Consider the following 11,797-nt stretch of genomic DNA (forward strand, 5'->3'; position numbering starts at 1 on the left):
CGTGTGCTTTGAGAGGGTGGTCCAGAGCAGTCATTGTCCATGGAATCAGCGTGTGATTTGAAAGGGTGGTCCAGAGCAGCCGCTGTCCCCGGAATCAGTGTGTGCTCTGAGAGGGTGGTCCAGAGCAGCCGCTGTCCCCGGAATCAGTGTGTGCTTTGAGAGGGTGGTCCAGAGCAGCCGCTGTCCCCGGAATCAGCGTGTGCTTTGAGAGGGTGGTCCAGAGCAGTCATTGTCCATGGAATCGGCGTGTGATTGAAAGGGTGGTCCAGAGCAGTCATTGTCCTCGGAATCATCGAGTGCTTTGAAAGGGTGGTCCAGAGCAGCCCTTGTCCTGCCAGTGACTTGGGCCTTCTCAGTGCCCAGCGAGAGCTCTTTCCACACTGGCTGTGGAGACACACACACACCATCTTCAGGCCTCTGCCAGCTCAGTTTCTGCTTCGTAGTTCCTGTAGATCCCTCTAGAGAATGATGTGCACACCAAGAAGTATGTGGCCATAGACTAGAGGAGATGGCTCTGGAGACTTCTCAGCTCCTTTTTCCTGTTTGGCCTCCAGACTGTTTTCTCCAACTCCGGAAACCCCTTGGCTCTGATTGCCTTTCCCTTTCCTTTGCTGGGGCCTGGAAATCACCTCTCAGTGAAGGTGTGTGTAGGGCTTCCCTGCTTCCTCCTGGGAGATTGCAGTCTATTTTCAGAGAGGGAGGGCAGGCACTTCCAATCTTCTTCCAGTTCCAAAAAACAACCAGGGTTGTTTCCAAGTGAAAGTAAAACCTGGTTTTGGTTGAAAGCAGAACACAAACTACATCAAGCTTTCTTGGACCACCAGCCCCCAAATCATGACACGGATGCTCGCTCTCAGTTGTGAGTGCTCGGCCTTAGCTTATGCTTCTTCCACTGGCTCTTATAACTTATTTTAACCTGTTTTTCTTCCTCTATGTTTTGCCTCTTTTATCTTTCTTTGACTCTGTATGTCCTAGTCTGTGTCTGCTGGCTGGTGGCTGCCTGCCTGGCCTCTCTTTCTCTCTCCTCCCATTCTCTCTCTCTTCCTCCTACTTATTCTCTCTGCCTACCAGCCTATCAGCCCCGCCTATCCAGCCCCGCCTATCCAGCCCCGCCCACTCCTCTACTGTCTAGCTATTGGCTGTTCAGCTTTTTATTAAACAAATCAGGTGCCTTAGGCAGGCAAGGTGAACTAGCAACACATCTTTATATAAACAGATGAAGCATAAACAAATTAACACATCTTTACATCGTTAAACAAATGCATCACAAACAAATGTAACACATTTTTGCCTAGTTAAAGTAATATCTATCCCATAACAACAAACCTTTCTTCTACTGTCTTCTTTCGCCATTAGAAAAATAGCTCCTAGGAGTAATGTTATAATTAACACAGCAGCTCTTTTTATTTTTATTTTTTTTTTTTTTCGAGACAGGGTTTCTCTGTGTAGCTTTGCACCTTTCCTGGAACTCGCTTTGTAGCCCAGGCTGGCCTCGAATTCACAGAGATCCGCCTGTCTCTGCCTCCCAAGTGCTGGGATTAAAGGCATGCACCATCACCGTCCGGTGCAGCTCTTTTTTTAAAATTACAGTTTCAATGAAAATTGAACTACTTGACAGTGTTAATATCTTAAATATTGAAAAAGCAACTGTACATTAAGTATTCTGAATGATACTTTGATATTCTAGAAAGAGACTTATAATACAGTGGTTTTCAACCTGTGGGTTGCGACCTCTTTGGGGTTTGTCAAGCAACCCTTTCACAGGGGTGTCCCAAGGCCATTGGAAAACACAGGTATTTACATAATGATTCATAACGGCAGCAAAATTATAGTTATGAAGTAGCAACGAAAATAATTTTATGGCTGGGGATCTCCACAACATGAAGAACCATATTAAAGGGCCGTAGGTTGAAAACCATTGCTATAATACAATATTAGAAAAACGATAAAATGGCTCTTTTGACATCTCTTCACCAAAATTGGAGTCCTGGGGAATTACCGTCTCTCTCTCTGGCCTGGATCAGAATGGACCTCTCTCTGAGTGTGCATCTCCAGGTTCTCCCGCCACCAGCCACCCCTCAGCTTCCCAGTGCGAGAGGCTCGGAGATGAGAACGCTCTCTCTCCTGATCAAGGTTGCTGAGTTTAATGCGCTCGAATGTAAAGGTTGGCACACGTTCTCATTCACAGAATGGAAGTGGCTGTGGGCCCTTCTCTGTCCCAGGAGTCAGGAACGCGTCCTTGTTTGCTGAGAGCAGTGCTCACGATGGCAGGATCTGCTTGACAGACACAGTGGTTGGGAGGTGGGCAGTGCCTACTGGAGGCCAAGTAGAGCTTCCTTACCTTGCAAACCTTGATCTGAGTCTTGATGTTGTTGGCTCAGTTCTAAGAGCATTGTTCTTCTTAGTTTATTTTTTTTTACAATGAGAGGCTATTTCTCTTTGTGACGTGTGTGTGTGTGTGTGTGTGTGTGTGTGTGTGTGTGTGTGTGCCTTAAAAAAAAAACATTAAAAAAAACTGGGTTGTCATATCTCAAGTTTCATAAACTGAGCCACCGCACTGAAGATTTATTTAAGATCTTCTGAGCCCTGTTTTCAGCTTACATTATTTTTTTGGCTGAACTAAGATGGGCTGCTCCTCCCCCCAGGCCAGGACACACCAGCTTAGTCTTTACTTCAGGCCTTTGATTTCTTATGCCAATTTGTAATCTGCTTTCCACCACTCACCTTAGGAGTCATGGCTGCTTCTGTGGTTTTCTCAGTTCAGTGAGCCTCTTAAAAAACTGTGGACTCATTTTGTTGTTGTTGTTGTTGTTGAAGATTTTATGTTTTCATTGTAAGTTTAATAACCCAAGGTTGTTCTTTTCCATGTAAATCCCAAGCCATTAAACCATGAAAACCGATAAAAGGCAGCCAGGGGCAGCCAGGGGACCCCGGCAAAGCAGTGTGGACACAGAAAGCTTCCAAGGCTCGTTTTTGTGACATTGGAGTTACTTTACTTCCTTGAGATTGTTCGTTTCCATTTTTGCTAAATCCTTTGTGCCACTTGAGAAAAAAAAAATAATTAGTACACCTTACAAGAGGGTCTGCCCAGGGATGCTGTAACATAATCCAAGGCACTGAAACAATCCGACTTCAACAAAACTGATCACTCCTCAGCATTGGTCATGAGTCTTTGGCCTCTGGAGGCAGCAGACCATCTTGGACCAAGGGCCTGGTGCTGTGCAGCTGCTGTGTTAATTAATTGTCTAAAGAAGACAGGATCCTGTCAGAATGGGGTGTGTGGAGGGGCATTCAGACCTGCTGCTGCCTTTCTGTTACTTAAAAATGACACCGAATTATTCTCTTTGTATTAGGAAGTTGGCGTTAACAAAGTATTTGGGTCTGGAGGCAGGTGGGGGAGAGAAGAGCATGTTTCCTTCTTCAGTCCTTTTCTTGTGCCTCCTGGGGTGTGATTGCGGGCCATCCCCAGGTGGGACAGTGTGGGGTGGGGTGGGGTGGGGTGGTGGGTATATCCGCTTCTATTCTGACCTCTTGGGCTGCCTCTGCTCTGTTCAGGAGAAGCAGCTTCCGGGCCTGTGGGCACTGCACTTCTTTAATTTCTTGCAAAGCGTTCTTGGATGTCTCTGCTATGTTCCTGGAATTTGAAAGGTGATTTTAAAAAAAAAAAAAAAAAAAGGAAAATAAAAAAGGCCAGTTTATGCTGTAGGCTGCCTGGGGGCATCCTGTCAGAACCATTCCCTTTGAATCAGGAGCTCCCTCACAGAGCGTGACTGCAGGGGTCTCGGTTGTCAGAAGACCCAGGAATGTCTCTCTTTGAGTGCCTGAGAAGGCTGTGGCCGTCTCCACCCTGGTGCTCCCAGAACTTTTGGGTGTTTACCACTTTGGTCATTGCCTTTGGCCACAAGACCGCAGCACGTGCACTGTTAAGTTGTCAGTAGGGAGCGCGTCCATCACCTCTCTTATTTGCTAGGCAGGAGCAGGTGTTAGATTGGGAGCTGCTGGCTGCACTCTGCAGAGCAGGGGAGGGCAGGTGCCGTTCAGCTGTCCTCATGGGAGTCTCTCGCCTTCCTTCAATCCGGGTTCTGGCATGACCGCCCAACACATGCAGCGAAAGAAACCTTTCCTGAGCATCCGTTTGTCGGACGGCTGCAATGTTGCAGAATCTGTCCAGGTCTCCTGTATCTTTTTATTGTTGTCACGGTATAGTACATGTCCAGTACAATGAGGCTATTGATAATGAGAGAAGGCACAAGGTATTTCAAGACCAGATGAGACGTTTGGGGGCTAAGGGATGGTTATAAACAGGGAACTTTTTAGAGTGCCAGTGTGGCCGGTCAGTGCCGAACACGTTTTTGCTGAATGGACTTTGGCTAGATCTTGTGGTCCCAACTGTGTTTCTCAGTAGCTTATCTTTCTTGTGGCTTGCTTCATGGCATGGTGTTGCTGTCCGCCACACCCACTTTTCAGGCGAAGTGATGTTTTATACGCACTTTCCCAATGCATCACAAAAGCAGAAATGCAGCCCGCCTACCAGGGTTGATGAAAGACTCAATCGTTAGATCACCTCTGCTGTCTCCCTCCCCGGGCAGAGTTAATGCCGCTGAGACGTGGAGGGGTCATCTGCTTGGCCAAAGGATAGGCAGAGAACATTGTGGAAAGGAACAGCCTCCCCCACGTGCAGAGAACTGTGCATCCATCCGGGCTGCCTTCCTCCACACCAGGCTTGAGCTATGGAGCAGTCATCAGGGAAGGGTGGTGCTGTGCCCCTTGATCCGGCTTGTTCACGAGCAGCTGTTGTCCTTTGCGACAGTGACCAGGAGCCCTCTTGAATGTCTTTCCTAGGTGGCAAGTTGCTCTGCCTTCTTTTCCCTTGATAGCTTGTTGAGGGGGCCTCACATTGCTGTTTCACGTTACGTCCTCTGAAGATCAGTGGCACGGGAGAAAGTTCACCGCGTACTGAACTGCCCTCCACTGTTGGAGGGGCGCGTGACCAAGGGGGTTCGCAGCGTGGTTCCTTAATGTGGTGAGGTGAATACTGGTATTCTACTGCAGCAGGATAGCCAAGCTCCCTTTTATAGAAAAGTTCCCTTGCAGATTTCCACTCTAGTTCATGGGCTGCGTGTAGGAGCGCTGTAGGTGTGTGATATTGCCCCGTGTTCGAGAACACGTTTCCCCCGTCAGAACGGACGGCTTAAGTTTTAGAATGGGAATGTGTAAGAAGAATATGATGAGAAGGAGAGTCTTTAATTACAAATGAAAGGGGAATAAGCTTACTTTGTGTGTGCGTACGTTCTGTTTTCTAGTTCCCCATAGTCACTAGCCCCTGCTAGGAGTCACCTGCGACACATGCTAGGCAAGGTCTACGGAGACAGAGACCCTGTTTCCCTAGAGCAGGTGGATGAGCATGTCTTCTGATTGGGAGAGATGCTCCAGGGCTCCAACCCTTCCTAGGAGCTGAATTTAGTTCCAATATATTTAGGTAGAAGAAAAATATTTACCACATGAAATAAAGCTGTTGGAAAAATGAGTCTCTGAGGAAACCCATTTCTAAGCACTGGAAAGCAAACTACTTGAACGCCGCTGAGTTCATCTAAGGGCTTTTGGATCAGCTGTTATAATTCTGGTAATTATCATAATGTAAACCAAGCAGGTTATGGATTGTATTTGCCTAGGAAATGATTGTAGATACTACTTCATTAATGGATTTGGCATTAGGGTAAACTTATCCGCATCAGACTTTCTCAAATACATTTCTATATGACACTCAAATGTCAGGCTTTCCCTTGTGTTTGGCTCCCTTCCTCGGTCCCCTTCAGGGTTTTATGATGTGTAATAAACGAGCTGTTTGTTTACCAATTTATTGCTGAAGTGAAATACATGTTTGGATTACTAGAGTTTGTGATTGAGAAGCATCTGGCTTACCCTTGTTTTTATTTGTTAAACAGGAAAAAGACCAGCGCAGCCTGGACATGAACACTGCCAAGTGCATGTTGGGACTGTTACTAGGAAAAATCTGGCCCCTTTTTCCAGTCTTTCACCAATTCTTAGAGGTACCAAATTACTGCTTTATGTAATGTATGTTTGCTTGCTTACAACTACCACATACTTCATCGAACCATTTTACGTGATTTTTCTTTGTCATAGCTTTCTGATCATAGGAATTATGGTTCCCTAGTTGCTGTCAGTCAGCAGCTGCATGTCTTGGGGTGCGTGTGTGAGTGCGTACAGGCATGAAGGTGTGTGTGTCCAGGCATGAAGGTGTGTGCGTCTGAACAGCCAAGAGCTCCCTCTGTCCTCTCTGCCCCATGTAGAGACTCCACTGGTTTAGACTCCCAGCTCTTGGTAACAGTGGAAATCACGATTTACTCTTTCAGGTGAATTTCCAGTTTTAAGCCAAGGTTAAATATCAGCCACCTGCCTCTCACTAAAACGAGTTTATGATTTGTTCTTAACCATACTTTCATCTCCAAGTACCTCGCTGAGTGCTTGGATAGCCGTGAGCACTGGATTAGGCCAGCCGGCAGCGTCCCCTTAAACATGCTTAGCCAGGTGGCAGAAACAACCAGCATTTCCTTACATGGCTGCTGTTTGCTCTCACGGTGCTCCAGCATTCTGAGCTGCCCGTGAGTAGCTAGGGATTCTGTTGACGTGCCCTTTGGCAGAAGCTAGAGGAAACAGAGAAGTGTTTGAACTGCTTGGGCTGACTCTCACATGTGGCATCTGCCTTTGTCCTCCTCCTCCTCTTCCTCCTCCTCCTCCTCCTCTTCCTCCTCCTCTTCTCCTCCTCCTCCTCTCCCTCCTCCTCCTCAAGCTCTTTGCTTTCAAGGATGAGCGTAGGATCTTTGAGAAAATCCCATGTCTTGCCCAATTCCAACTCCCACTTGAAATAATCCTTCTTTACAACTTGCTTTAAGTAGTGGTCCAGAAAACTGAGCAATTGATGTAATTTGTGAAGAGTGTTACTAGAAACCACTTGTAACTACTCACTGGGGACCCTATAAGAAAGCAAGCTAGTAAAAAGCTGCTCATTAATAGAAGTACACGTTGACTCGATGGTCTGCTCCACCTGTGATCTGCCCCAGCTCCTCTGTCCGGGATGTGAGATAAACCCTCACTGTCGGCACAGGAGTAGAAAAGGGTTCTTACATGCCGTGGGTCTAATAGGATTTGGACCCTCAGGTGAAGGGTCCTCTGGTTAAAAGATGTGGCTGTAAGTCTGACATTGCTCAATCCCAGGCACCTGACTGGCTGTTGTGAAACTGGTTTTCACTTTCGTGCTTTGGAAGTTAAAGTCGGTGCTTTGCTCTTACATAAGTTTGTGTTTTTCCTCTTAGAAGGCGGTAGCAGCCCTTCCATCCCAGCCTATCTCTTGCCTGCATCCTCAATACCATCCGATTGCCGCTTTGCCCTTTTGAAAAGATTTATATTATTTTACTAGTTTTGATTTATTTTTTTTTCCATAGGGATTTTTAAAACGTTAGCTCTAGATTTTGCATTGAAGTCTCTAGGATGCTGTGTTAATCTAGCTGTAGCAGAGTTCTTATTTAAGAGTGGTAGAGCAGCCGCTTCGCGACTCTCCAGGCTTCTTCTCCTCTCCGCTGAGAGTCCTGGGGAGCTCCCGGCTGTGAGTCACTGGTGGCAATCATGTAGCTCCCTGATGCGTGTGTGCGCTTCAAGCAAGCAGCTTGGCAGTGAGCAGTGCTGTTGTGGTGGTTGTTAATGGTACCTACTCACGTAGCACTTCCTTTGTGCCAAGGACTGGAGGAAGTGCTTTACATAAACTGTGGAGTCCTCTGATTTCATCCTTGCAAGCGCGGCTGTGAAGGAGGTACTGCTGGCTTAGGTGTGTTCTCCTGATGATACTGCAGTGAAAAAATGGTCATTTAAGTCCTCCTCCTGCTCTGTCTCCCCATTTCCTAGCCTGGCTCTTCAGTTGCGTTAACCCTACATGAGCTCTCGTAGGTCGGCTCATAGAGAAGCTGAAGCCATCCATGCTCATTTTGTGTCATTAACCATATCACTTTCCCCCGCCAGCAATCAAAATATAAAGTGATCAACAAAGATCAATGGTGCAATGTGCTAGAGTTCAGCAGAACCATTAGTCTGGACCTCAGCAACTATGATGAAGACGGAGCGTGTGAGTACTGGGTGCTGGGTGATCCCTCCCAGACTCGGTACATTGCACATCATTCTCCCTGGGAAGAGCCTCCAAGTCACCTGTTTCCTTTTACCCCTTTCCTCTCCCCCCCCCACCTCCCTCCCATCCTCCCTCTCCTCTCCCTCCCTTCCAATTGACCCTTGCGCCCCACGCATGCTCGGGGTGAGTGCTGCCCCTCCACACTCTCTCCAGCCCTCACATTGTTTGTTCTCTCTGTCTCTCCAGGGCCAGTTTTGTTGGACGAGTTTGTGGAATGGTATAAAGACAAACAGATGTCCTAGGACTTTATGCATAGCAGCGAGAGAGTCACTGTTACCACGGTTCCGTCACCCATCAGCCATAAACTGCTGTTTGTATGAAGCGCATGCTGCTTTTCTTGCCCCGTCTGCCTCCCGCGGGAGTGTTTTGGTGTTTGCTATTGAATGGGCTCTGCTTGCTGTGTAGCGTTGTTCTCTTGGAGGCTGCTCTGCAGTCCCTTTTCACACTACAGATCCTCGGTGGATTAGCCAACGTCCTCACTGTGATTACGTGTACATTGCTGTTTCAATTTTGTATATGTGTATAAAATGAAAAGCTTCACCTAGAGATTATTTCTGCAAAAATGTATTGTAAAAATAATTTTGTGGCATATTTCTAGTCCCTTTCCCCCCCCAAATGAACCAATTATACTTTATTTGGTTTCAAATGTAGCATTTTAGAAAACGTTATCACTGTCTCCATGAGCAAATATTGCCAGAATTAACCTCATTGCTAGAGAGGCCAGCTTCTGGAAGAAGTAGGAGTCATGACTTACAGTGGCATATGCCAAATGTGACTTGGTTTCCTTGACAACTTTGGTGTTTTAAAGTGATAAAAAGTTATAACTCTTTGAGCACACAGACATATAACATGCTACCAAGCATTCCTAACACAAAGGTATAGGTTTATGGTTTTCTTCATTCCTTTTTTCTCAATGTTAATACTGTTGGTAGCTTGACCATCGTTTCAGGTGAACCAGTTAAGATGGCTCTTTCTTTGAAATTGAAGCTTAAGTTTTCATGAACCTTTCCCTGTCCCCCTTTGTGTTCCTCACAGTGTCGGGTCTGCTGACGCTCCCTGTGCCGCTGTAAGGGAGATGTCCTTTGCCACGCCCACGAGCCCACTGGTTAGCTGGCGGTTTATAACTGCAAAGCACTTTTAGCTGTGTCTGGAGTTTGTAGTTACTCTTTCACGGTATCTGTAATCTCCCAGGGTTGTTTTTTTGTTTTTGTCGTTTTGTTTTCTGTCTTTGTTTCCTCTGTGCTAGGCATCTCCTGGCATCATGTCCATTGCGGGCAGTGGACCCAAACCACCAGCATCGAGCTCACCCCGTTCACATGGGGACCTTTCCCAGAGGGGCCACTTGTCATTCCCCGAGTCACGTGTTCAGAAGGGCGATAGCCATTACGTGGATAAGAAAACCAGAGCAAACCCACTGGTGTTTCTCGGTTTGTATTTTATGTCTTGTTTTTTAAATTCTTATTTGTTTGCCTTGCCCCTCTTGAGGAAGTGTAGAGTTAACAGGTTTTCCCCAATTATTTGGTGCTATGACTCACACAGTCCCTGACGTTTGTGAAAACACATCTAAAGATTGACCCCAGTGAAGAGCTCACGGCTTGTTTGCCGGGTGACTGGTGTGGTGGGGTAAGATCTGTGCCTGCCCAAGCAGGTGATGACTGGAAGATGTCGAGATGATTGGCCAAAAAAAAAAAAAAAGTCTTCTGCATTAAATGTGAACCTTCCAATGGCGTGAAATGAGCAAAGCACACAGACCATGCTACCCTTGACCACACTGTTCTACAGTTTCTTTGCAAAGTGTTGCGGCTTTCATATTATTTTTTTTTTCCCTGATTGAACCACCAAAGACAGAAATGTTGTATGTATATATCGTGTGCGTGCATATACAAAATCATGGTGTGGTAGAATGCAGCTACTTGCCTATTTCTACCAAATGATGAGGTTTGGTTTGCTGTGAAATAAACCAGAAGTTTAAAACAACAACAACAACTCAATATTGCTGTAGCATACTTAACCATCCCTTGTCTGTAAACCATCACTTCCAAATTAATATCTGAACATAATGTAAGCCTCCTGGGAAACCACAGCTGTTGAGACTGCTATGTGACGGGGGTACCGGTGCATGGGGGTGCGTGACAGTGGGGATGATTCCTTTTCAGGTGTACCCAAGGTTCAAGAATCATTCTTGACTTGGATCAACTGTTGTTTGCCTCAAAATGCAAAGATGGATCCTAGATGGAATTACTTTCAGTGTTGTGTGAGAATCTGGAGAATGTTTTAAACACTAAGCACAGCGAAAGCTGGGAGTCAAGGGTTGTTACCGGGGTGAGAAATCACATTCCATCCACAGTGAACATTCTGAGGATAGAGACTCAAGTAACAACCCTCATGATGTACGGTATGGAAGTCAGCATTCCGGAGGGATAATCAATTTTTAGAACTCCAAGTGATCTCTCAACTGCCTTGAGAACGAAACTGCTGTGACTGCTGCTCGCCCTTGGTTTTCTCGACTTTGCGGAGCTGTTTTTCTGGGGAGTCAGACCAAGTCATAAGACACCTTTTCTTGAAGAGTTGCCAAGTTACGCGAGTTGAATGATCACCAAGAGCACTTACGGCCAGCGCTGGAAGAAGTCGGGGGCCTTCGGGTCTCCGTACCGGAGCTCCATCCGCCTTTCCTCCCTTCACTTGTGTTCCGGTGTGTTGCAGTGCCCTCCTGCTAGGGAACGCGACGTACGCCGCACTAGGTAGAAGTCACCTGGCTAGATTTCCCAGGTACCCGTGGTTAGCCTTAGGCGCGCCTCTTTTGAAGCATGAACTCTGAGTTCAGTATTTATAAGTCTAACTAGACAAACCTCTAGATTCTGGTCGAGCAGATTTCTGTTGCCTCTGAGTCTCCATCCTAACCGTACTTTTGAAGTCTATACAGAAAGCTTTAAGAGTTTAGTTTGTGCCATGGTTTTTATTTTTACAACTGCTAAAATACCTCTGTAAGCCTTATCCTTTATCCTTTCATATGCTGTATAAAATTGTATAGAATTCATTGACCAACTGATAGGTTGGGTATCTGTAAATGAGACCAAAATGTGGGTTGCTTTTTTTTTTTTTTTTTCATAAAAATAATTTCGATCGGGCGTTGCTGTGACATGAACAGTAGCCAGCCTCTAACTGTGAATGCCTTGTGTCGTCAGTATTTGCATTACATTCATAAAAGTGTGCAAGTCCTGTGACTCCCAGCTTAACTAAAATACTGTAATGCCACCTAACTTGGGCACAGCAAACCGGTTTAGGTTCTAATGGAATTGGTGTAAAATGATATCCCATCAATAAACAAATATTTGTGTTTGGTTTCAGAACTGAGTTTGGGTTCTTTGTCCTCTTGGTTTCTCTGCCCAAACCATTTTAGGGGGGCTTTAAAGTACTTTTTTTTTTTTTTTAATCCATTAGCTTTCTCTCAGCATTTTCTGTTTTATAGGTCCAGAGGAGAAATGCAAGAGTGATCCAACAAACATGTATATTCCTGTTCCTGAGACATATCTTATGGCATATCCTATCTCTCTATCTCTCTCTCTCTCTCTCTCTCTCTCTCTCTCTCTCTCTCTCTCT

General features: G+C 46.0%; 1 protein-coding gene across 10 annotated transcripts in view; it reads left to right on the top strand.

Moving 5' to 3' along the window:
* The window catches only part of Dcun1d4 (defective in cullin neddylation 1 domain containing 4), an 87,042-nt gene extending 75,495 nt beyond the window's left edge, over window positions 1-11,547 (top strand). For all 10 annotated transcript variants that reach the window (XM_006979701.4, XM_042257521.2, XM_076546444.1 and 7 more), the window contains 3 exons: window positions 5,946-6,050; window positions 8,035-8,137; window positions 8,384-11,547. In XM_006979701.4, coding sequence (XP_006979763.1) covers window positions 5,946-6,050; window positions 8,035-8,137; window positions 8,384-8,439 — 264 coding nt within the window. In that variant the 3' untranslated portion in view covers window positions 8,440-11,547. The remainder of the gene's footprint in view (window positions 1-5,945; window positions 6,051-8,034; window positions 8,138-8,383) is intronic.
* Window positions 11,548-11,797: the final 250 nt, after the last annotated feature.

The sequence above is a fragment of the Peromyscus maniculatus genome, chromosome 10, assembly GCF_049852395.1.
Source record: "Peromyscus maniculatus bairdii isolate BWxNUB_F1_BW_parent chromosome 10, HU_Pman_BW_mat_3.1, whole genome shotgun sequence".
Lineage (NCBI taxonomy): Eukaryota > Metazoa > Chordata > Mammalia > Rodentia > Cricetidae > Peromyscus > Peromyscus maniculatus.